The sequence below is a fragment of the Drosophila melanogaster genome (genome assembly GCF_000001215.4).
Source record: "Drosophila melanogaster Unmapped_Scaffold_8_D1580_D1567 sequence".
Lineage (NCBI taxonomy): Eukaryota > Metazoa > Arthropoda > Insecta > Diptera > Drosophilidae > Drosophila > Drosophila melanogaster.
In genome coordinates this window covers 51,748-76,825 of record NW_007931083.1, presented here as the reverse complement: position 1 = coordinate 76,825, position 25,078 = coordinate 51,748, and the positions used below count along the sequence as shown (strand labels likewise).

Below are 25,078 nucleotides of genomic sequence, written 5' to 3'. Positions count from 1 at the left end.
CCAAACCTCTCACTAAACATGTGAGGACTTACAACTATGTCTCATATTTCGAGGGGGTCTTTAGGGTTGTCCAAGTGTTTTGGCGAAACCCTTCCTTTTTAATCTCCTTAGAGGCCTAGCAGGGAGTAAGCGTCTAGCAAGTATACTGTGGTGTCGTCTTAGTCTATCACTATATCTGCTGGTGTGCCTGGAGATCTGCTGTTCCACTGTATGAAGATTCAGATCACGGTGAAGGGTAGTGCCACGTACATAGTATGGGCAGTCTGTAATTGCACGCATGGCACGATTTTGCAATACCTGAATGCGGTTGTAGTTGGATTTTGCTGCAATACCCCAGATCTGTATTCCGTACAGCCAGATCGGGGCTACGCAGTGGACGTAGACTGCTCTTTTGGCTCTCAGTGTCATGGTGCTTTTTCTGTTTAACAGCCATCGAAGTTGTTGCATCCTTTGATAACATCTCCGAGTCGTAGCTTTCAGGTGCGGGCCGAAAGTCAACCGTTTATCAAGGGTAATCCCGAGGTACTTAGCCTGTGAAGGTTGATCTAGGATTACACCTTCCAGCTCTATGGGTGCGGTGACGGGACTTAAGGTCTTCAAGGTGAAGCAGGGATTGATGGTCTTTTGCGGATTGACCTTTAAATTCCATCTTTTGCACCATGCAGCCAGAGTGGTGAGGTACTCTTGGAGACCCCTTGCTGCCTCGTTGCAACAATTAGAGCTGTACAGCAGGGCAATATCGTCAGCGTACGTAGCAAGAAGGGCCTTCCTGGGATCTGCCATATGATAGGCGTTTGGGCAGGGCAGATCTGCAGTAAATACTGAGTAGAGCAACGGTCCCAGTACGCTGCCCTGCGGAACTCCAGCTCTCATAACGCGGGGAATCGAGTAGGAGTTTCTGACCCTGACCATGAAACTCCGATCTTCCAAGTATGATTTTAGGACTCCATAGTATGGTGCTGGGAATAACTTTTTAACTTTGCTGATAAGGCCGTCATGCCAGACCCTATCGAATGCCTGTTGCATGTCAATGAACACAGCATTGCAGTATTCCTTATCATCAAAGGCCTGAAGGATATGTTTTGTCAGTCTGTGTACCTGCTCCACAGTACTGTGTCCCTGACGAAAGCCAAACTGATGATCCGGCAGGATACGGCGCTCGGTCATAATGTCATTTAATCTGTTGGCAATCAGTCGTTCCCATAACTTGGATAGCGAAGATAAAAGACTTATGGGTCGGTACGATTCAGGGCTCTCTTCAGGTTTACCAGGCTTATGTATCATTAGGATTGCTGCCATTTTCCACTGCTTTGGGAAAAACTGCACCCTGAGTATGGCATTATATATCAGCGCCAAGTAGAGAATTGCTCAAACAGGTAGTGCTTTTAGTGTGGCATTGCAAACGTTGTCGATGCCAGGAGACTTCTTTAACGGAAGAGATTTGATAGCTTCGACAATTTCCTCAACCCTGATGGGCTTAATGGGTAGTGACATTTGCAGAGGTGTCTCTAGGCTATCAAGCGTCTCTTGATACTGCTCCGTTGTAGCGAATTGGAAGTGGGTGAACCTTGTCTCCAGATGATTTGCAAAACAATTAGCCTGCTCCTCTTCATTTTTAGCAAGTTCGCCTCCCGGACACCTTATAGGAACCTGTCTAAACGGCTGTCTTTTAAGGGACTTGGTGCATTTCCATAGCGAGTATCCAGCATCCACTGTGTAGTCCATACTAGCTAGTTTCTGCTCAAAAAAGTTGCTTCGAAGTTCTCTGAGGACGTTTCGTAGTTGCTTTGCAGCACGGTACTATCAATGAAATCAAACTTCAGACGAAAACGGGGGGCGACTACAGAAAAGTCACAAACTATTTTACCGCACAAAAAAATAGGCTTCTACACCTACCAGCTTAAAAGCAGCAAGGGCCTGCAAGTAGTCCTGAAGGGCATTGAGTCTGATGTTACGCCCGAAGAGATAACTGAGGCGCTAAGGGAAAAGGGATTTTACGCCAAAAGCGTGTTCAATATCAACAGAAACAGGCAGCCCCAACCACTCTTCAAGATTGAGCTTGAACCAGAAAACAAGCCTCCTAGAAAAAACGAGGTTCACCCAATTTACAAACTCCAGCTCCTTCTGCACCGTAGGATCACGGTAGAAGAGCCGCACAAACGTAACGCTCCTGTACAATGTACAAACTGCCAAGAGTATGGCCACACGAGGTCATATTGTACACTTCGCCCGGTGTGCGTAGTCTGTGGAGATCTCCACGACTCCAAACAGTGTCAAACTAACAAAGAAAATGCATGCGAGAAAAAATGCAATAACTGTGGGGGCAATCACACAGCAAACTACAGAGGCTGTCCAATCTACAAAGAGCTGAAAATCCGTCTTCACAAAAGAATGAACACGGCGCGGGCACACCAAGGAACAGCTACCCTGATACCATCAGAGACAAATCCTGAAGTAATTTTCTCGAAAGCAGCAAGTTTCGCTCCCTGGCCTACATCCAACACTAACAAGACAACATTTGCTAACGTTTTAAAATCAGGTATGACGCCTCCAACCCAAAATTCCCGAACTCAACAAAACTATAACCCAGCTGCGCAGCAGGAAACAAAAACTGAAGCTATGATGGCAGCCTTACAACAGAGCATGATGGAATTTATGACATTTTTGAAGACCACCATTCAAGACATGATGCGTAATTAAAACCTTTTGATACAAATGCTTGTAGCCCAACAATGAAATAAATAATGGCTACCTTACGCATAGCTACGTGGAACGCCAATGGCGTTTCACAGCGCAAACCTGAGCTAGCTCAATTTCTACATGAGAAGCATATCGACGTAATGCTTCTTTCGGAAAATCATCTCACAAGCAAATACAATTTTCAAATAAGAGACTACCATTTCTACGGTACAAATCATCCCGACGGAAAAGCACACGGTGGCACCGCCATACTCATAAGGAACCGTATGAAGCACCACTTTTACAAAGAATTTGCGGAAAATCATCTTCAGGCCACATCTATCAACATTCAGCTGGATGACAACACTCTCCTTACACTAGCGGCCTAACAAATAATACAATTAATTCAAAAAAGACCAACATACAAATCGAGCAACTCGTCCACGTAAAACGTCGCTTACGCAGAGAATGGCAATCTTCCAGATCGCCAACTGCAAAACAAAAGCTAAAAGTAGCCACACACAAAAGTCACTGTGGCGAGCCCACTCAACTCTTCGCCCACCGACTGAAACCGTTTTGCCGATAAGGAATTCCTCAGGTGGCTGGGCCCGTAGTGATGAAGACAGAGCCACCACATTTGCCGCTCACTTACAAAATGTGTTCACTCCAAACCAGGCTACTAGCACATTCGCACTACCGTCCTATCCCGTAAACCGCCATCAGCAACACACCCCAATTGTGTTTCGTCCTAAAGAAATAACTAAAATAATCAAAGACAATCTCAGCCCGAAAAAATCCCCCGGCTGCGACCTTATAACACCGGAAATGATCATCCAGCTGCCACATTCTGCAGTTCGCTACATAACCAAGCTCTTTAATGGCATCACCAAACTTGGTTACTTTCCACAACGATGGAAGAGGTCGATTATCATAATGATTCCAAAGCCTGGTAAGAACCACACAGTCGCTTCATCTTACAGACCAATAAGTCTACTCTCATGCATTTCGAAACTATTCGAAAAATGCCTGCTGATCCGACTTAATCAACATCTGATATACCACAATATAATGCCAGCCCACCAATTCAGATTTCGCGAAAGCCATGGAACCATTGAACAGGTGAATCGTATTACAACGGAAATAAGAACTGCATTTGAATATCGCGAATACTGTATAGCAGTATTTTTAGACGTATCCCAAGCATTCGACAGAGTCTGGCTCGACGGCCTAATGTTTAAAATTAAAACATCCCTACCCGAAAGCACACACAAATTTCTAAAGTCTTACCTCTATGACAGAAAGTTTGCAGTGCGGTGCAACACTGACACTTCCACTGATCATACAATTGAGGCTGGAGTCCCCCAAGGCAGCGTTCTTGGGCCAACCTTATACCTCATCTATACAGCCGACATCCCTACAAATAGTCGCTTAACGGTATCCACATTTGCCGACGATACAGCTATCCTTAGCCGTTCAAGGTCCCCTATCCAAGCTACAGCACAGTTGGCACTGTACCTCATCGACATTGAGAAGTGGCTCTCTGACTGGCGAATAAAAGTAAACGAGCCAAAATGCAAGCACGTGACGTTTACGCTAAACAGACAAGACTGTCCTCCGCTCTTATTGAACAACATACCACTCCCGAAAGCAGATGACAGAAGACTCACATGGCGCAGGCACATTGAAGCCAAAAAAACCCAGCTTAAACTCAAAGCCAACAACTTACACTGGCTCATCAACTCTGGTTCTCCGCTCAGCCTAGATCACAAGGTCTTGCTCTACAATTCTATATTGAAACCAATCTGGACCTATGGCTCACAGTTATGGGGCAATGCCAGCAACAGCAATATTGACATCATACAGCGAGCACAATCAAAGATTCTGAGAACCATCACTGGGGCACCGTGGTACGTTCGGAGTGAAAACATCCAAAGAGACTTAAATATCCCATCAGTTACCAACGCAATCACGGAACTTAAGGAAAAATACCATAGCAAGCTTTACACGCACCCCAACCACCTAGCGCGAGGTCTAATCCAGCTCAGCAGCCGTTCTCGTCTCCGGCGAAAGGACCTACCAACCCAGCGAATAAATTATTAGGGCCGTTTAATCATAGAACAGTTGGAAATATAATACAACTGTTCAAAAAATACTTGTTATAGTTAAGATTTTTAAACTTATTGTTAGTTCTTATACAAGAAGATTCAATAAATAAAAGCAAAGTAAAAATAAAAAAAAAAATAAAAAAAAAAAAAACTTATACCACAGTGAAGAATATCTATCTTTCAGCTTTTATTAAAATAGTTGTGCGTTCTCCCTGTGTGGCTACGGGAACGACAACAATGCGACGATAAAGACGGTGGTGAAGACGTAGCCATGAGACGACGAAGACTATTAATTAACATAATCTATATCATTTGTTTAAAAATACAAATAAAGTTAATACTAATATAATAAAAGCCCACATTTTGGGCGCTCGACCGGAATTGAGGAAATGTGAACGGGATTAAGCAAACGCGAACGGAATTGAACAAATGTGAACGGTACTGAACATATGTGAACAAAATTGATGACATTAAATGAAAGTTGAAGGTGTAACAAAAAATAATACAGTCGAAATTTTTTACTGCAATGGCGTGTTTAAATAATTTTATAAGTGCTAGCTTACGAACAAGCAAGAAAGAGAGAATTGCTGCACTGCATAAGTTTGTTGTTCGAGAATGAAGGAGACTGAAGTAATCGTCAAAGATTACGGGAATTTATTGGTTTCGATTTTGACGAAAACGACCAGAGATATAGTGCAAAGAGGGAATACGCAGTTAATAATTTGACGCAGGCTGTTTCAATATGCAACGTTCAGGCATAGGGTACAAAAAAGAAGACTTACTTGTACACATTTTTCGCAATTGGAAGATGAGCAGTTTACTGGCGTCAACCGAAGTTGACGATGTCGAAACAGACGATAAAACAGACAATGAAACCAACGGTGAAGCATAAAACGTTATGTTTGGGTTGCCGAGCGGGAAAACGAATGCTGAAGGAAGTGATGAAAATGTGCAAGGAGTAGACGCAACGTAGTTACAGAAAATGATAGAATGCGATCAATTTTCGCGACGTAGAAGAGAGCATACTCAGTTATGATGGCACTAACACTATTCCAGCCGAAGTATGGATAGAAGAATACGAAGAACTGGCGACGCTCATGTATTCGACTGACTTCTTATGGACTTATGACTTCTTATCGACTTATGGTGCCAAAAATATGAGTCAATTTAAAGACCAACTAAAGTGTTTGGGAACAATAATTGCAAAGGAAAATCCGAGTGAGAAAGACAAGTTAAAGCGCAACGAGAACAGTGAGAAAGAAAGAGTCAGTAAAAATCCGATTGTCATCAAAGACGCGAAAAAAAAGGTAAAATGTTACAACTATGGTGAAAGAGGTCATGTGCTGAATGATTGTCAGAATAAAGAAAAAGGCAGAAAGTGTTACAAATCAATATGCCCATATTTCTAAAGAGTGCGCAAAAATAAACAAAAATGTTTTAAATACAAATGACTGTTGTTTGGTTTCTAAAAATGATTTTACCAGCAAAGAAGTTTATGTTGCAAATAAAAAGTGTACGGTTATTCGATACGGGCAGTAAGTTCAATGTCATACGGGAAGATCTCTGTGATATTGGCAAGCCGAAGCTGGAAAGCTGCAATGTCGTTCTAATTGGATTCGGTAGTGACCGCGACATTAATAAAATAAAAAGGTCTACCTAAAGAAAGGTCTAAAAGGTCTACTGTCGAAGAAGGATCCGCCAGAATTATTTCAATGGTGAAGACACAAGAATGTTTTGCTTTTTCTGGAGCACAGCTCCGTTTATATTTATTGTTGACTTCTTTTTTTTTTTCGTTGTCCAAATTCAACTGATTCTTGATGCTAATATTCCTCTTAGCCTATGAAGTGTGCCTTAGGTGCCTAGTGAAGCCGGCAGAGAAGCGGCTGCATTTATATATGGTGGGGTGAGTGAGAAGCTGATATTCAATCAATAAAAACGCCAAGCGGATTCGTTCCGAGTTTTTATTTATTTCGGCGTTGATCTTAATTCGACTCAAAATAAAAACTATTTTACTGGCGCAGTCGGTAGGATACAAAAAGGTATCCGAAAAAAAGAACTGCGAGTGAAATAAATTAACTTTTATAACCCGGAACTCGTAAACAATAAATCCATTTCGATTTTCCTAATAAAGTAAAAGAAAACAAAGAAAATCCCCAGATAAAATTCATCCCATAAGTCCAACGGCAGGGGAAAGAAACATTACAAATAATAAAATTATAGAAAAGTAAACCTTTTTTTATCAACTAAACTACCAAATAAGCAAACAAAAAAAATACATCTAAATCAACTTATAAGTGCAGCAGCAAAAATTAAAAAAAGTAAAAATCTCAGGAAGACAAGAACGTGAAAACATAATAAACTCTATCGAAATAACACTAAAACGAAATACGAAATAGAACAACCTAATATTACCGCACCGGAACTCGTAATCTCAAACGAGAACAACCTAAGTGAAGCGCGAAGACAACTCAAAGACATTTTCCCATTTAATGAAGATCCCTCAGCGCTTTATTCGTTCATTATTAGAGTGGATTACATCCTAGAACTCACCCAACGACCTGCGACGCATTTTACTCGGAGCTGTGGAACGAAACATAGATGGACAAGAAATAAGTTCATTGGGACTTCCAAACATCGAGGACTGGTACACCTTGGGGTCAAGGTTAATTGATGAATACAAATCCCAAACGCCAAATTACAAACTTCTGGAAAATTTCCGAGGGACACCATACAAAGTAAATTTACGAACATCAAAGTCGGCGTCAACTCTTAATATCTAAACTACATCTAGAAGGTAATAATACCGACATCATCATTTATTTGCAAGCGATTAAGGACTCTATTAAGATACTTAATCGAAAATTACCATCTAATTTGTTTCTGCATTTTGGCTCATCATGAAATTCCTGATTTAAGAACCCTAATTAACATAGCACAAAATGGGGGAATTTATAAAGAACACGCGAATGCTTATATGAAGCAAAATTTCGAAAAAAATATTAAAACTAAAATTGAAAATAATACTTCCTATGCAAGTACAAGCAAAATGAATCTAAACTTTCAAACTCACCATCAATCCAGATATCCACCATATTAACAACCATTACAGCCATTTCCTAATCCATACCAGTATCCACCCATTCAATCACAATATCCACCTATGCAAACTGAACAAGAAAGAATGTTCAACAGACCACCCATGAGACCTGGACAAAATCAATTCGGTGCAACTAGATTTGCAAACCCACAACCTAATTTTAATAGGAAACCTTTTCCACAAACCAACAATCTATAACTAACAACCCCAATTTCAACATTAAACCATCTTTTAAACGTCCTAGATATGCTGAAAGCGATCAAATGTCTATCCAAGATCTTAGACTACGAGATGCACAAGAATATGGACCAACTGATCCAAACTGATTCAAACTCAATACCAAACCCAGGCTGACAATAATCAACTTATGATGCCATCCGAACTAAATGAAAATATTTCTCAATCTAACGAGAATTTTCGGTTACGCCTCGGACAACACCAATACATAGAAGCAAACACACAAAAGTTATAAATACAAATGCCTCATTGACAGGATCGACCATTAACAGATGAGAGAAAATATCTTTAGTCTCCCAATTCAAAACACTAAATGCGTTTTTTTTACATCTAACGGTGCCATAATACTAAACAAGTCTGTTACCATACCCAGTAACAATATTTTTACCAGGCCTGAACAATTTTATTTACATCATTTCTCAGAAGAGTATGAATTATTGGCAGAAATTTTACTTAGTGATGGACAATACATTAAAAATTATTAAAATTCCACCGTTTCAATTTATAATGAAGTATACCCATTAGTTAATTCAGATAAAAAAAATAAAAATCATTCTTTTTACATCCAAAAACAAAAAATACCAATATAAGATAAGAAATTAATTCCGACTTTCATAAAAGAAATAGATTTTAAATTGTTTCAATTAAATCATCTAAATGAGGATGAAACTTCTAAAAAATAAAAATATTATTAAATAAATTCAAGAATCTTCAATATCAAGAAGGAAATCCTTTAACATTCACTAATATAATAAAACACGTAATAAACACAACACACAATTCTATTTATTCAAAGCAATGTCCACTTGCTCATATGCATGAATGAATTAGAAGTAGAAAAGCAGGTACAGGAAATGCTTAAGAAAGGATTAATTAGAGAAAGTAATTCACCATTAATAGCCCCACTTGGGTGGTATCAAAAAACTCGACGCTTCGGGTGAACAGAAGTACAGAGTTGGTAATGACTTTAGGAAGTTGAACGAAATAACAATTCCATATAGATATCCCATGCCAAACTAGGACAGTGTCAATATTTTACAACAATAGATCTAGTGAAAGGGTTCCACCAAATAGAAATGGACCCAGATTCAATTCAGAAAACTGCATTCTGCATCTAAATTCATTACAATTGGTTTTTAATAAATTGTCCGAAGCAAACTTAAAGTTGCAATTAAACAAATGCGAATTCTTAAAAAAATTGGTCAGTATTCTTGGTCATATTGTAACTCCGAATGGAATTAAACCAAATCCTCTTAAAGTAAAATTTATAGTTTCATACCCAATTCCAACTAAAGTAAAACAGATCAGAGCACTCCTCGGACTATTTATCCCTAATTACGCTGACATAGCAAAACCTCTAACACAATGTCTTAAAAAAGGAATGAAAATAGACACAAAAAATCAAAATTATTTAGATGCATTTGAGAAACTAAAAGCCTTGATAATAAGCGAACCAATTTTGCAACTTCCCGAATTTGAAAAAATTTGTCCTTACCACAGATGCTTGTAACGTAGCCCTTGGAGCCGTTCTTTCTCAAAACTAAATGAACACGAATTAAATTACAGTGCGATAGAAAAGGAATTACTCTCCATAGTCTGGGCAACTAAAACTTTTCGTCACTACTTACTTGGACGACAATTCGAAAAACCTAGCGACCTCTTAGGTGGATACATACATTGAAAGAACCAAATGCGAAACTCCAAAGATGGAGAACAAAATTACAAGAATTTCAGTTTACTAATGACTATATTAAGGGCAAACAGAACGATGTTGCTGATGCATTATCACGAATCAAAATTGAAGAGTATCATAAAAGGAAAGTCACCCAACATAGTGCAAAGGAAGACAATAGTCACTTAACAGAAAAACCAATAAATATTTTTAAAAAACAAATCATATTTCTTAAAACAAATCAAAATAAAGTAGAAAAGTCAACTCATTTCGGTAAATCAATTACTACAATCTTCTTCGAAAAAATGACAAGAGAAAGAGCAAAGCAATTTTTGCTTGACCATTTTATTTACAAATACATTACCATGTACATTATGAGTGATGTAGATTTTGAATTTATACAAGCAGCACATAAAGAAATCATCATTAACTACAAAAAAATTATTCGTAGTCTCATCTTATTAAAAACGTGCATATATGCAAATATGCAGAACTCAAAAAATCACATGAAAAACTCTTGCACCCAGGTATAAAAAGAAAGAATTGTCAACCTCTAATTCAAAACATAATAAATGAATGCAAATTGTGTAACTTGACCAAGACAGAACACAGAAATACGAAAATGCCTTTTAAAATCACACTGAATCCTGAACACTGTCGAGATAAATTTTTTTTCTATTCATTTGAAAGCAAACACTACATTAGTTGTACCGACGTTTACTCGAAATTCGCCATCCTTGAATAAATTAAAACAATGGATTGGATAGAGTGTAGAAATGCACTAAGGCGAATTTTTAATCAGTTAGGCAAGCTCATATTGTTAAAAGCAGATAGAGACAGCGCATTCCCCAACGGAATAACTATTCACCAAAAAAATAGACAGAAGCGTAGACTATTAAACGTAATAGGTTCATCTCTTAAATTCCTATTTGGTACAATTGATGAGAATGATGGAGTGCATTTTCAGGAAAAATTAGATTCAATCGCTGAAAATTCAATACGACTTCATGAAACGAACAATGTTATACAATTTATGAACGACGGACTACAACGACTTGAAAAGTATGAGAATGATCGCAATAGTATCGGCACCCTTGTATACGAACTTATGCAGTTCATTGAATACATAGACTACTTGCTTACGACAAATTAAATACCGTTAACAGACAAAACTTACTGGTGATTAAAACATCAACTTGGACGAATCCCAAAGACAACGAATTACTAATCATATCACACATTCCCATTAACCAAACACTGATCAACACAATTAAAATGATCACTTATCCTGATCAGAACGGATACCAGTTGTATTAATTGGATCATAAGTCTTCGAAAATAAAAAATATTTTAAACATTTAAAAAAAAATGTAGAAATAGATAATGATTATGTCACAAACATATTTAAACGTAAAAATCCAATTTGCAATTTCATTCAAATCCCTACAAAACAAATGATTAAATATGTTGAGCCAAATATAATTTTAACATGGAATTTAACTGAAACTAGCATAGTAGAAAACTGTCAAAAATTGAACAACAATGTCAAAACAAAGGGAAACAAAATTATTACAGTAAAACAATGCAGAATCGAAATCGAAAACATTATCTTAGTAAAAAAAATTGTTATCCCGGAAATTGACGTAAAGATGATACAACACTAATGGTAAAACTAATATCAAAAACAAATACCATATTTTATATTATCATAACACTTATTATATATAACCCATTTATAATTTTATATACGAAAATAAGAAAACCGAAACAAATGAAGAACAGCCTCAAGAAATAGAAATTGAACGAAATCCGTTACCCTTATTGTGACCAACAGCATCTTTTTAAGGAAAAGCAAGTAACGTAATTATGCCTTCTTCATAATTCACTTATACAAAAGACCGACCGCGGTGGTCCGCCGTATTGATTTCCCGTCAAATAAACAAATATTTCTCGATATTGCGCATCCACTCAAAACGTAACCAAAATCCAGCCACTAAGCAGGCACATAGCCACGTAGTACATAAGAATTCTTTTTCCATATTTCCATAAACAACCCAATAACCCAGTACGTCTAAGATTTTCTCAAACGATTTTTTCGCCGTGGCTCTAGATGTGGTTTCAGGCTCTCTCGAATTTTTTTCGAGAGCGGAGAGCGCAGACTGTATGTGTGCAAATTCTTTAAAGATTGATCGCACCGTCTTGCAATCGTTGTCGTCAGGAATCCTCCAGAGGTAAAGGGCTTCCTTCGCTGGCTGCTCCGGGGAGCAGAAGATTATTACTTATGTTGAGAGGAACTTTCCTCTTTTAACTGCCAGCCTTTTGGTCTGGCAGAGTAAGTAATAAGATAAGCTCTTTATTCTGATAAATGCAAATTTAAACTGAAACTTAAAATGATTCTTTAAATGATTCACTCGCAGCGGCCACGCAAATATGCTGTGTTTGCCGGCTGTGCACAGGTTTATGGCCCAATGCTGGGTCAGCACTTTGATATTATGTTTCATGCACTGAGCCAACTGTTCTAGTTCTTTGGCTTGGCGATAAATATTATGCGATGTGAATGATTAGCATCAATTTCTCTCCCGAACTCTTTGATAAACTCCAAGTTACGTTCATTAAGCTGGTGATGATAGGGGAGATTCAAAATATCTTTGTTGGCAGTGATATTCAATGATGGGGAACTAGCTACCCCTGGAGCTCGTACTTGGGACTTGTCGTGATTTATAAAGGTGGTGTCATTTATCACGACGCGATCGTTGAAGATACTTCTGTTCCATTGTCCACCGTGACAATGGCTGGCCGGTCATTGATGATGATGATTCCCTCAGCCACGCGGGTAAGCGGTTGTAGATGGCTTGGCTGTGACTCTCAATGTGCTAGAACGCCTGCGTGTAGTTCCCTGGCGCATGAGCTTTCTGTTGATAGTTGGCAAAAGGTAGCACCCGGTGTCGGGGTACAGTTTTTGATTGTAGGACTTCTTCTCCACACATTGCTACCATGTTGTCGGTTATTCGCAGCATAACTCCTTTGCAAGTGACTGGGAAAATAGTGACCTTCTTACAAGATAATATTATTTTGGATAATTTGATAATGAAGTGTATTATGTTAGAGGATTGTAGTATTTTTACAGACGATGCGGACATAAGATTCCCTATGGGGGTATCTGTGGGTTCTTTCAGCCAAACTGATTTAAAGTCTCCATGATCTAGGATATTTGGACTGACAATATTGTTTTTGCCAGTGTTAGAGCCAACATTAAATTGTGTAACTCCATTAGTATTCTGTTCCTAGCCAGCAGAGTCTAATATAAATGGCCGGTGTCAATTTGGGTATTTTTATGTGTTTGCAAGATTTTATTTACAGTTGTTGTTCATTGGTTGATTCGACTTTGTATTCTAGTATTAATTTTGATTTGTCTGTTGTTTGACTGTGTCAAGTACCACTCTGTGAACTTAACTCTTTCTAGATCGCCGGCATCCGGCGTCCCCGCTACTACCTTTAGCATTGAGCCAAGAAAATCTAAGCTCCTTGCGATTCTGTGGTGGACTCTTAACGAATCTAGCGTGTCCAAAAGCAGCGAGGTGTCCACTTCTAGCAACTTCCTCATGTGAGACTGTGGAAACATCTCGCACATGCTGCTTGTTTCTGTTATTATTATTATTGTTATTACGCGCATGTATTCTGAAAGATTTGCCGAGTGGGTCACGTACGCGAGCTCCTCCCACAGCAAGATATACCTTGCTTGTAAATAGTTAGTGATGTGCGCTGACACCAATGACAGTGAGAGGAGGATGAAAATTCTGCGCCTGTGGAAATATATTTTTTTAGTCGCTTTTTCTTGTTCGCTGAGGTTTATCCCATCATCAATTAATATTATTCTAAAACTAAAGCATCGTGCCTTTGGCAACGGACTTAATGTCTATTAAATGGAAGTTTGCCAAACGGCTGATGATTGGTAGTAATAATAAAAAGCTTTAAATTAAGCGAGAGTAATTTTAAGTTGTCTTTGTGGACCACCCTCCCTTCAATGAGGACCGTGGTCCCCAGGTCTGCTTGTATGGCTTTTTCCTCACAAAAGGGAGTGAGTTTACTGCCAAGCCTTCTATTAGTTTTGACCAAAACCTTTTCGCCCACTTCGAAAACTCTGTTTTGTCGAGATGCATTCTCTCTAGACCTTAGCGCGTCTTGGGCACTCTTAATTTTGTCAGCAATCCGTTCTTGTGTGTCGTCCGTGCATTCTTGTATTGCGTCGACTGGCCTCTTATCGATGACCGAATCGATTGATTTGTTATATTTGGTCGTGGCTAACAAGATTATCTCCACAGTATCACGCATGCCCTTGTAAATTTTCAGGCACCTGGCGAACTCTAGTAGAGTGCTGTGTAAACGTTCCACTTGCCCGTTTGAGACACTGTGAAGGGGTGGCGCATTCGTGATGCTGACGCAAAAATGGTTGTCTGGCATGGCCGTGATCGTGTGCGATTTTAACGATGGCTCGTTGTTGCACCTTGGCTTTTGGGAAGAAATTCATGACCTGTAAGATGGCAAGTTTTAAATCCTCAATTGTTCTAGACGGCACATGCTGTACGACGGCGAATTTCGAAAACTTGTCAATGCAAGTGTGAAAATGTTTTTTATCCGTTGAGAAAATGTCTATGTGTAGCATTTCTCCTACATAAGAAGGAATCGGTGACTCGCCAATCTCTTGTTTCTTCGGATGCCTATCATTTTTAGCTTTCGCGCATGTTTTCCAGTTTTGGACAATTTCATTGGCCAGTTTGGCCATTTTTGGAAAGTAGTACTCTGGCTGACCGGTGAGCCCAATCGTATTCTGCTAATATGACACCCCTCCATTCCTCAACCCAAAAAATGTCTGTAACACGGTTTTTCCAGTGCCAGAATTTTGTAGTCGGGAATCTCCGCACTAAGTCGTCCTGCACCTAATATGACACCCCTCCTTTCCTCGACCCAAAAAATGTCTGTAACACGGTTTTTCCAGTGCCAGAATTTTCTAGTCGGGAATCTCCGCACTAAGTCGTCCTGCACCGTTGCTAACGTGAGCAAATCGCCACGGCGTTTACGCCCTTGGGGATTATTGCATCCGCAAGGTCATTGAGTAATGACTCCTTGTCGGTGAAGTTGATTGCGTGTCGTTTCTTATTTTTGAAGAGAACGAAAGAGCGTTTTAGCGGAAAGCGGCTCTCTTCTAGAATTAGTTGGTTCTGGAAGCAGTTTAGGGGCTTATCCGTTGATTCCATGGTGTGGGTGTGGAAATCTCACTGTGAATCGTCGCAACATATGATTCTGCGTCCTGTTCTTCTATGACAAGGCAACCAAATTTTCTTTTCCCGGTTTATATACTACCTTCGCAACCGTTTCCTCGATGCGACCCTTCCACCTTTTAATTTTCGCGTTAGGTTTAGAATCTGATACCATGAATGACAATGGCTGATGGTCAGTGAATATAGTTATATCTTTCACCGCATATTAATAGTGTCGCAGTTTGGCCAACGCCGAAACGATGGCTAATAATTCTCTTTCATTTGTGGCGTAGTTCATTTCCCAATCCTTTAATGTCTTCGAGATCATTGTAATAGGACGGTTCTCTTGTGAAAGCACTGCTCCAATACCGTAGGCTGAAGCATCCGTCGTTAGATGGAATGGCTTCTTGTAATCCGGGTATCTGAGCATAACATCTTCGGATGCCAAAATGTTGCGCAGTTTTTCGAAAGACTTTTTTTGCACCTCATTGAATTGTACTTGTATGTCTGCTTACACTTCCATTTTCGGCCTTTAAGATGTCCGAAATAGGCCTTACTATGGCTGCAAAGTCCTTAATAAAGCATCTGTAATAGCTCGCGAGACCTAGGAATGATCTAACCTCAAATACTGTTTTTGGTTCAGGGAACTCTTTTATGGCCCTGACCTTTTCTGGGTCGGTAGTGGTGCTATCACTGTTGACTATAAAGCCAAGAAAGTTTACGCTTTATAAAAAAAAACTTGCTTTTTTTACTGAAACTTACTTATGGTTTTTAAAACCTAATCCACGTGCTTTATATGAGCATTATCATTTTCTGAGAAGATTTTTACATCATCGACGTAGCAAGTCTTGCCGATTTGTTCACTGAGAAAGTCATCAATGGCTATCTGGAAGATGCTGGCAGCATTTCTCAAGCCAAAGGGAAGCCTCTTCAATTCGTACTTACCTCCGTATACGGAGAAGGACGTTTTTTCGCGGAAAATGGCCGCTAAGACGATCTGGTGATACCCGGACTTGAGTGTCGTAAAGAATTTGGCCTTGCTCAGTATCATGGAGATATCTGGCATCGGGTATTTGTCCGGGATAGTCCTATCGTTTAGCTTACGAAAGTCTATTACTAATCGTCCATTCTGATTGCCGTCCTCGTCGGTTCCTTTTTTTATCAACCACCCATATTGGGTTGTTATAAGGAGACACCCACTTCTGAATTATACCATTTTTAAGCAGGCCTTGGATCTAGTTGTTGACGAAATCTGCTGCCCCCATGGGGTATGGATATAATTTGACGTAGATGGGCTCTTCGCTAGTCGTTCTAATCGTGGCCACTACCTATGTGGCAGGGCCTCGTTGGGATCTGCAAAGGCGTTTTTTGGCTTTTGAGTATCCCCAGAAATGACTTCTTTACCAAAGGTGGTGCAGCTGCGCACTCCACGTTAGTGAAGTTGACGTCAGTGCATTTATGGAATGAAATCTTCTCAACCTTTACCCCATTTTAGTTGGGCGGAAGCGAGGCAAAGTGATGCGCCGGCCTGTTTTAACAGTTTGGCCCTGATTATCCTGCCCAATATTGTAAAATCTGGTAGATTTAACAAGTCGCTTTCAAATGTAACAGTGGTGGCGCCATGAATTGAGCGAATTTCGAAAGGAGAGTACACCGAGCGGATACCCTTTAGCCCTTTGCGAGGTCGGATAAAATTTTTTGACGCGGCGGTGTCTAGAAGGAAATTCATTGGTACCCCTGCTACTCTTCGTCCGATGACGGGTAAAAGGGGATTTCCTATCTTTTCTTCCGCATTCTGCGTAATGAAGTTAATTTTTTGCTGTTTCCTCATGGCGCCTGTGCGCTCAATTTAGAAAATGAGGGATCGACCTCCATAGGCTCTGGTGTGCCGTTGTTTTTGTAATTTTTGACATTTTGAACCTTATGCTGCCTATTGAAATACGGATTTTTGGTATTATTAGGTTGTGGGTCATGGAGGTCGTACTTGTCAAGTTGACCACCCTGCGCTCTTGCAGTAGGTTTGCGATCTTTGTCTTCCTGACTTTTTGCAAAACTGGCTGCAAAAATGTACCTCTCGTGGTTAGATTCCACTTCTTGCGCTAAAGCCAGAGCTGACGGCATGTCTTTCGGCTTTGCCGCGAAAAGCAGGTCAGTGAGGTTGCGTTTAAGTCCCGAGATGAAAATACGCAAGGCGTTCTCTCGGAATTTTTCGAAAGACATATGAGCTTTATTTGTGAGTAAGGTGAGTTTTTTCTCGACCTCATCATAATATTGTAACAGGGTCATGTTGTTTCCCTGTCTTAAAGTGCACATGTCTTGTTCAATGACATGCATTTTACGCTTGTCACTATAAGTGAAATCGAGCCAATTTATAATGGATTTATTCCGTCTTGTGTGACTATGTGGCCTAGAAATTCTATCTCTTTCCTTAGGAATTCTGATTTTGAAGTTGTAGTTTAAAGTTTTCTGCTCTAAGTTTTTCGAATACCATTTTTATGTCCAATAGGTTTTTGTAGGGAAAGAGAGAAAATTATATTATCGTCAAGATAAACTAAGCAAATGGTGCCGTTAAGATCGCGGACAACGCTGTCCATAACCCGTTGAAAGGTAGCCGGTGCGTTTTGTAAGCCGAAGTCATTCGTATGAATTTGTGAGACCCCCTTCGAGTGTAAAGTCTGTTTTGGCGATATCTTCTTGTTTCATCTCGATTTGATAAAAAACCGATAGTTAGGTTGAGCGTTGAAAAATATTTTGCCTTGCATATGCTAATATGTCATTTATGTTTGGGATGGGGTATCTGTCCGAAATGGTTTTGTCGTTGAGTTTCCGGTAGTCTATTACAAGTCGCTATTTCCTATTTCCTGTTCCGTCCAGTTTTTTTGGGACGCTCCAAGGGGATGGCTAGATCTAATTATTTGTTGGTCTAACATGAATTCGATTTGTTTTTTGACTTCTGTTTTATGGACAAAAGGATATCTGTAGGATTTTGCGTGGAGAGGTGTGTTGTCTATGGTGGGGATGGAGTGTGTGATTTTGTTGGTGACGTACGCGCTGTTATAAAAAATAATTAATCTTTTGAATAATCTTTTAACTTACAGCCTTGTGGTCTGGCACAGCAAGTAATAAGAATATGTTTTACGACGCTTATTCGGAGTTGACGAGCTGCCGCTCTTTATTCTGATAAATGCAAATTCAAACTAAAACTTAAAATGATTCCTTTAGCTAACAAAGACTAGCAGCGGCCACGCAAATATGCCCGGCTGCGCACGGGTATCCGGCCCAATGCTGGGACAGCACTTTTATATTATGTTTCATGCACTGTGCCAACTGTTCTAGGACGTTGGCTTGTGTTAACTTGCACACGTATACTCATGCATTGTAAATTCGACAAAATATGCTTTTCACCTTATATGTAAAAAATTCTTGTTTCGCTTGCGGCGTGTAAAAAATGAATAAGACACTGATTGTTGAATGCTTGTGTCCGCACTTCGTGCCTCAATATATGACCAAAGCAAAGACACTAGAATAATTCAAAGCAAGCTAAGCTCAGCATTCTATATCACAAATAAAAAAATTAGCGATATATAAATAATTGACGACTGAAAAATCGAGCAATATATAATAAAAAACAATTGTTAGAAAAATAACTTAATTGGGGAACATGGAAATGTTTTAATGTTAAACATTCAAGTCGACTCGAAGGTCTTATATGTAAATATAGGACCCCATTACAATTGTAATGGTCTCCCCGTGGTGTTGCTGGTTCTCATTTTAAGTTTGACAAGAGACCATAGAGATAAAAGGTAATGCAATAAATAAGTCCTGAATTTCAAATAAAAAATGTGTGTACCCACCTTTGGAGTCATTAGGCCCAGTCGTACCCCAGTCATTAGATGGGCAACATGGCGCTTGCGGCTTTCTGGATTACGGTCGATCCATTTAACACACAATTTCCATACGTGATCCTCTTCGCGGGTATTTAACTCATCATCGCTAATAATACTGTAAAAGTCTTCAGCTGACATATCTAGTATGTCAATATTACGATATGCAACTTCAGTAAAGTACCTTAGAGTGTAGTTCCTGGCCTTCAGGTGAAGGTCCTCCAAAAATCGGAACCTACGTAAAACAATTAAAAGGGTTTCCTTACGACAATTAGCGAATTAAACCCACCGTGCGAATCCCATAATACTGACACAGTTTTCGGGGGTGAGTATGCGACCGAGGTAGTCTTTACATTTCTTAACTAAACCTACCATGCCAACGTAGTCAGCGCAGATAAGTAACTCATGAACATTGCTCTCGGAGATGTTTGTTTGACGCAGGTAAGCGTACTGTATTACACAGTTCATTATACATGAACTCACGCCGGGGATATGAATAAAATTATTGTTTTTTTTTGCATCTGACCCATCTACACATCCGGGAGTGTCAGCGTTAAACCCTGTGAATTGAGCTCTGGTGGGAATACGTGTTATCTTCACAATTCAGGGTGAAGTTATTAACTCACCGAAAGTATGAGCTACATGAACACATTATTGCACGATGTACGTTGAACACATCCTCCCCCACAGAAATCTGGGCGTCGCAGAGAAGATTTTGCTCGCGGAGCTCATTTAGCGTGTTCAGGGCCTCGTCACTCACAATGGGAGCCAAAGATTTTGTGTGCGCATTCAAAATGGTTTTACGGCCAATACCGAGCGTCTTGTCCTCGGGGCTATTGCCGTCTGCGTTCAGCTGCAACGAATCCATTGAGACGGGGGGCAGAGCAAGAGCAAAAGGCAGATCTTCATTGATATCAAGGAGGTTGCTTTCGTTTTGATTACGACTCATTAGAAGAACGAGGTGAAGTCCAACCCCTTTACTGTGTTCGATGCTGAACCGTGTCTATGGGGTGGAAATTAGGCACATACGTAAATAAAATAGGTGGGATCTGTAAATGGTTGTTACCTCGCGTTCTAATAATTTTTGTTTTTACTGTGAAAAGAAGTACCTTCGTATTTAACTGCAGGAACAGGAATATTAGTCAATGTAGGAATAGCAACAATAAATTTATGGGGGAAAACAAAATGACTGCTAAGCCTAAACAAAAATGATTATTATCATAAATAGGGTTAAATACGACTTTCAGTTTTATAAATGTAACATGGAGTAAGGCTGAAGGCTGGCAACAACCCGGTTGGCAGCGCTGTTGAGCAGCAACATGATTGTCGGAAATCGAAGTTATCGACAATCAGTCATCGAAGGAACGATCGCAAGGCAGCAGTGGTGTGGAAGTCAGCGTGGCAGTCAGTCGAGTTCTCAGCAGCAGTCGTTCGGTCACAAACTAAGAATACTTTATATAATTACCGCATTTAGAATTAAACTAATAATTAAATTAATAATAAACAATAATAATAAACAATCTTACATGGGGGCTCGTCCAGTCCTAAATCGGTTATATGAAGGTGCAGTTGTTTAAAGAAAAAAGACATTGTTGTGTGCGTGGGTATAGTCTTTAAAAGTTGTAAAGTTGTGGCTATATCTATTGCATTTAAAGTTGGAAAAATCAGTTGTACAGATTTTGTTTGAACACAAGTCGGTAAAAGTCGGGAAAGCTGCTAGAGAGAACTGATAAAGTTGAAATTGTCGTGTGCGTGGATTTAGTCTTTAAAGTTGTAAAGTTATGGCTACGTCTACTGCATTGAAAGTTGAAAAAATCGATTGAACTCATACAGACTCAAGTCGTTTTGCTGTTGTGGAATTTAAAACAATTAAATTGCAAAGGTGGTGAAATTCGTTTCTAACGAAAATCAAAATTTGTCTTTTAACCGGTGGCGCCGTCTGCAAAATCGACTACCGTCGCGCCGTTAGAACATTGTCGTTGTTTGCTGGTGTTAGTGCCTTGTCGCGGAATGTTCACACGTACACCACCTACAAATAAAAAACTTAACACCGACCAAATACAAGCAATTCTAGAGAACGAAAGCGAGGACGAAAGCAGAAAAGAAAAAATGAACGAAGAAGATCAAAAGTTGGCGCCTGTAGGAGAAGCAGAGGCAAAGAAGCAGAATAAAGACGCTAGTGCTAAAGTCGAAGAGAAATTTGAACAAATGATGAATACTCTAACCCAGAGCATGTTGGCAAAATCTAAACAAGAGGGGCAAGTAATTATCGCTGCAGAAAAATTTGAAAAAGTTGTAAGTGACTGTGATGGCAAATCAATTCCTATTAAAAAATGGTTTGAAATTTTTGAGAAAAATGCCGAGGCATATGAACTTTCGGAGAAACAAAAATATGTTCAAGCCAGAAGTAAGATGATTGGATCAGCAGAACTTTTCTTAGAATCTGAATGTGTCAGTGGATACACTGAACTCAAAGAGTTACTAATTGAAGAATTTTCAGGCAGCTATAATAGCGCCGTTATTCACAAAAAGTTGCAAGACAGGAAGAAGAAGAGGGAGGAAACTCTACACGACTATTTGTTACAAATGAAGAAAATAGCAGCCTTAGGTGAAGTTGAAACAGTTGCTTTGATAACTCATATCGTAAACGGCCTCGACATTAAAAAGGAGTATAAGGGTGCTATGCTCCGTTGTAAAACTCTTAAGGAATTAAAGCAAGAATTCGAAATCTACGAGAGTCTGAATATTGTTGACAAGCCGAATATTCAACCAAAACCAAAGCAAATTACACAAGGTGTAAAAGCAGATCACTGCTTCAACTGTGGTTCGAGGGAACACAAACGAAAGGATTGTACACTTCCTACCAAATGTTTCAGCTGTAATCAAGAGGGCCATATCTCAAGCAAGTGTCCGGAAAAAGTAAACAGCATGCGCATTCACGTTGATAGTGCACGAACAAAGCCAGTAATCATAAATGGGATTATCATCAACTGTCTGGTGGACACAGGATCAGATGTGACCATAATTAAAGAAGCTATATTCAAGAAGATGAAAGATGTTGATTTAAACCGCACTGCAACAGTATTGCGAGGTTTGGGAAATGCCTCAACACAGCCGATTGGATGCTTCAGAGCATTAATCAAGACCGACCAGGTGGAAGCAAGCCACAACGTTTTAGTCGTCCACGATTCTAAATTCAGTTGCGATGGAATAGTGGGACACGATTTTATCAGCAAGTTTCGTCTTATCTGTAGTGCAGAAGGCTATACTTTTCTTGACCTGGAAGCAGATAAAAAACAAGCGGTTGAGTATTCCCAAATGTTTAATATTTGTGAAGAATCTTCTTTTACAGTTGCACCACAATACCGAGAAGACGTTGAACGCATGATAGAGAGAACATACGAAACACCACCCAAGCAGATAAAGCAATGTCCAGTCGAACTCAAAATTATTCCTGATGGCGTGATTAAACCCTTTCGCCATGGACACACCCGACTATCTGAAGAAGAAGCTATAGCTGTAAAGAAGCAGGTAGAGGAATGGGTCGAGCAGTCAATCGTCCGTAAATCTACATCAAATGTTGCCAGTCGCATAGTCGTTGTCAAGAAAAAGGATGGTACCCTACGCGTTTGCGTGGACTATAGAAAATTGAACACCATGGTTCTGATGGATTGTTTTCCGGTACCCATAATGGAGGAGGTGCTTGAAAAACTGCAGAGTGCCAAATGGTTTACAACCATGGACTTACAGAACGGATTTTTTCATGTGGCCGTAGAAGAAGCCAGCAAGCCGTACACAGCATTTGTTACCCGAGAAGGCTTATTCGAGTTTAACAAAGCGCCCTTTGGTTTTAAGAATTCCCCAGCAGCGTTTATACGGTTCGTTCAATTTATTTTTCAAGAACTAATCAATTCCAATATAATGCAGCTATATATGGATGACATAATTGTATATGCCGCTACCCCAGAAGAATGCATGGAAAAGACGGAAATGGTACTTAAGAGAGCTGCAGAATTTGGTCTAAAAATAAAATGGAAGAAGTGCAACTTTATGCAGAGGCGAATTCATTTCCTGGGACATATTATCGAAGGTGGACAAATATGCCCTGGAAAAGAGAAAACATCAGCAGTGAATTCCTTTGGAACACCTCAGAATGTAAAAGCCGTTCAAGGATTTCTGGGTCTCACAGGATTCTTCAGAAAATTCATACCTGGATACGCCCAAATTGCGAGACCACTGACGGACCTATTAAAAAAAGATGCCATTTTCAACATTGGACCAGTAGAGCAGCAGTCGGTGAATAAGCTGAAAGAGATTCTGGTAAACGAACCAGTATTGAGGATCTACTCACGAGAAGCAGAAACCGAACTTCATACAGATGCCTCTAAGGACGGGTTAGGAGCCGTTTTATTGCAGAAGTTCGAAGGCAGTTTTCACCCAGTCTGCTTTTGGAGCAGAAAAACTACAAAAGCCGAATCAAATCGTCATAGTTACTACCTTGAAGTAAAAGCCGCATACTTAGCTCTGAAAAAGTTCAGACACTATTTATTGGGAGTCCCTTTCAAGCTCGTCACGGACTGTGTCGCATTTAAACAGACAACAAAAAAAGCAGATGTCCCAAGAGAAGTTGGCCCATGGATTCTCTATATGCAGGATTTTAATTTTCAACCCGAACATCGTGCAGGAGAAAGAATGAGACACGTTGATTTTTTAAGCCGCCATCCCCAAGCATGCATGATGATAACATCCGAGTTGACAGCACGTATTAAAAAGTCGCAGCAGAACGATGATTCAATTAGAGCAATCCCGGAAATTCTAAAAGATCGTCTATTCCAACCCTACAAGCTAAAAGGTGGCCTGTTGTATAGTATGGTCAATGGCAATGAACTACTGGTTGTCCCTGCACTAATGGAGAGGGAGGTGATTCAAAGCGCACATGAAGTTGGCCATTTGTCGTTGCAAAAGACGATGCATAGCATACAGCAGCAATTTTTTATTCCTCATTTGGAATACAAGGTAAAAAAGCTAATTTCTAACTGTATAAAATGTATCATCCACAGCAAAAAGTTGGGAAAGCAGGAGGGATATCTAAATTGCATAGATAAAGGAGACGCACCGTTGCACACACTACACATCGATCATTTGGGGCCAATGGATTCATCGGCCAAACAGTATAAATACATTCTGGCAACAGTCGATGCGTTTTCAAAGTTTGTCTGGTTATTCCCAACCAAATCAACCGGACAGGAAGAAGTGGTCAAGAGGCTGACCGACTGGTCAAACATTTTTGGTTTCCCTAAGCGAATTGTTAGCGACAAAGGAACGGCCTTTACGAGTGGTGCGTTCGAACAATTTATGAGCAGCCATAACGTGGAACACGTCTGCACAACTACTGGAGTGGCCAGAGGCAACGGCCAGATAGAACGAGTAAATCGTTTAATTTTGGCAATAATATCAAAGCTGTCTTCAGACGAACCGTCGAAGTGGTACAAATATGTGCCTGAGGTACAAAAGGCGATCAACTGTCACGTGCATTCATCACTGAAGCTGTCACCATTTGAGGTCATGTTTGGCACCAAGATGTACACCCGAGTTGAGGATCGGTTACTGGAACTGCTCCAAGAAGAAGTGGTCTGTCAATTCAACGAGGACCGCTATGAGATGAGACAGCTGGTAAAACGCAACATCGAGCAGGCGCAGAAGGACTACAAGCGCAATTACGACAAAAAGCGCCGAGCTGAATACAAATACAAAGCAGGTGATCTGGTTGCAATTAAAAGGACCCAATTTGTAGCTGGCCGCAAGATGGCAAGCGGGTATTTAGGTCCATACGAAGTCACAGGGGTCAAAGACAATGGCAGATATGACGTTAAAAAAGCAGCAAACGTCGAAGGACCCAATGTCACATCCACCAGCTGTGACAACATGAAGTTGTGGAAGTACATAGCCGAAAATGCAGACCTATTGTCATCCGGGTCGGATGATGATGATCAGGAGGGCCGAATGTAACATGGAGTAAGGCTGAAGGCTGGCAACAACCCGGTTGGCAGCGCTGTTGAGCAGCAACATGATTGTCGGAAATCGAAGTTATCGACAATCAGTCATCGAAGGAACGATCGCAAGGCAGCAGTGGTGTGGAAGTCAGC

At 40.1% G+C, this 25,078-nt stretch overlaps 1 protein-coding gene across 2 annotated transcripts in view; it reads right to left on the bottom strand.

Moving 5' to 3' along the window:
• The window catches only part of klhl10 (kelch like family member 10), a 32,088-nt gene extending 8,704 nt beyond the window's left edge, over positions 1–23,384 (bottom strand). Inside the window, exons 1-4 of one of the 2 annotated variants that reach the window (NM_001015101.2) lie at positions 23,284–23,384; positions 19,559–19,935; positions 19,222–19,506; positions 18,903–19,167 (exon numbers count right to left, since the gene is read on the bottom strand). In NM_001015101.2, coding sequence (NP_001015101.2) covers positions 18,903–19,167; positions 19,222–19,506; positions 19,559–19,881 — 873 coding nt within the window. In that variant the 5' untranslated portion in view covers positions 19,882–19,935; positions 23,284–23,384. Of the gene's footprint in view, positions 1–18,902; positions 19,168–19,221; positions 19,507–19,558; positions 19,936–19,998; positions 20,125–23,283 lie in introns of those variants that run through there. The other variant, NM_001015100.2, reaches the window with a different exon arrangement.
• Between the last annotated feature and the right edge of the window lie 1,694 nt (positions 23,385–25,078).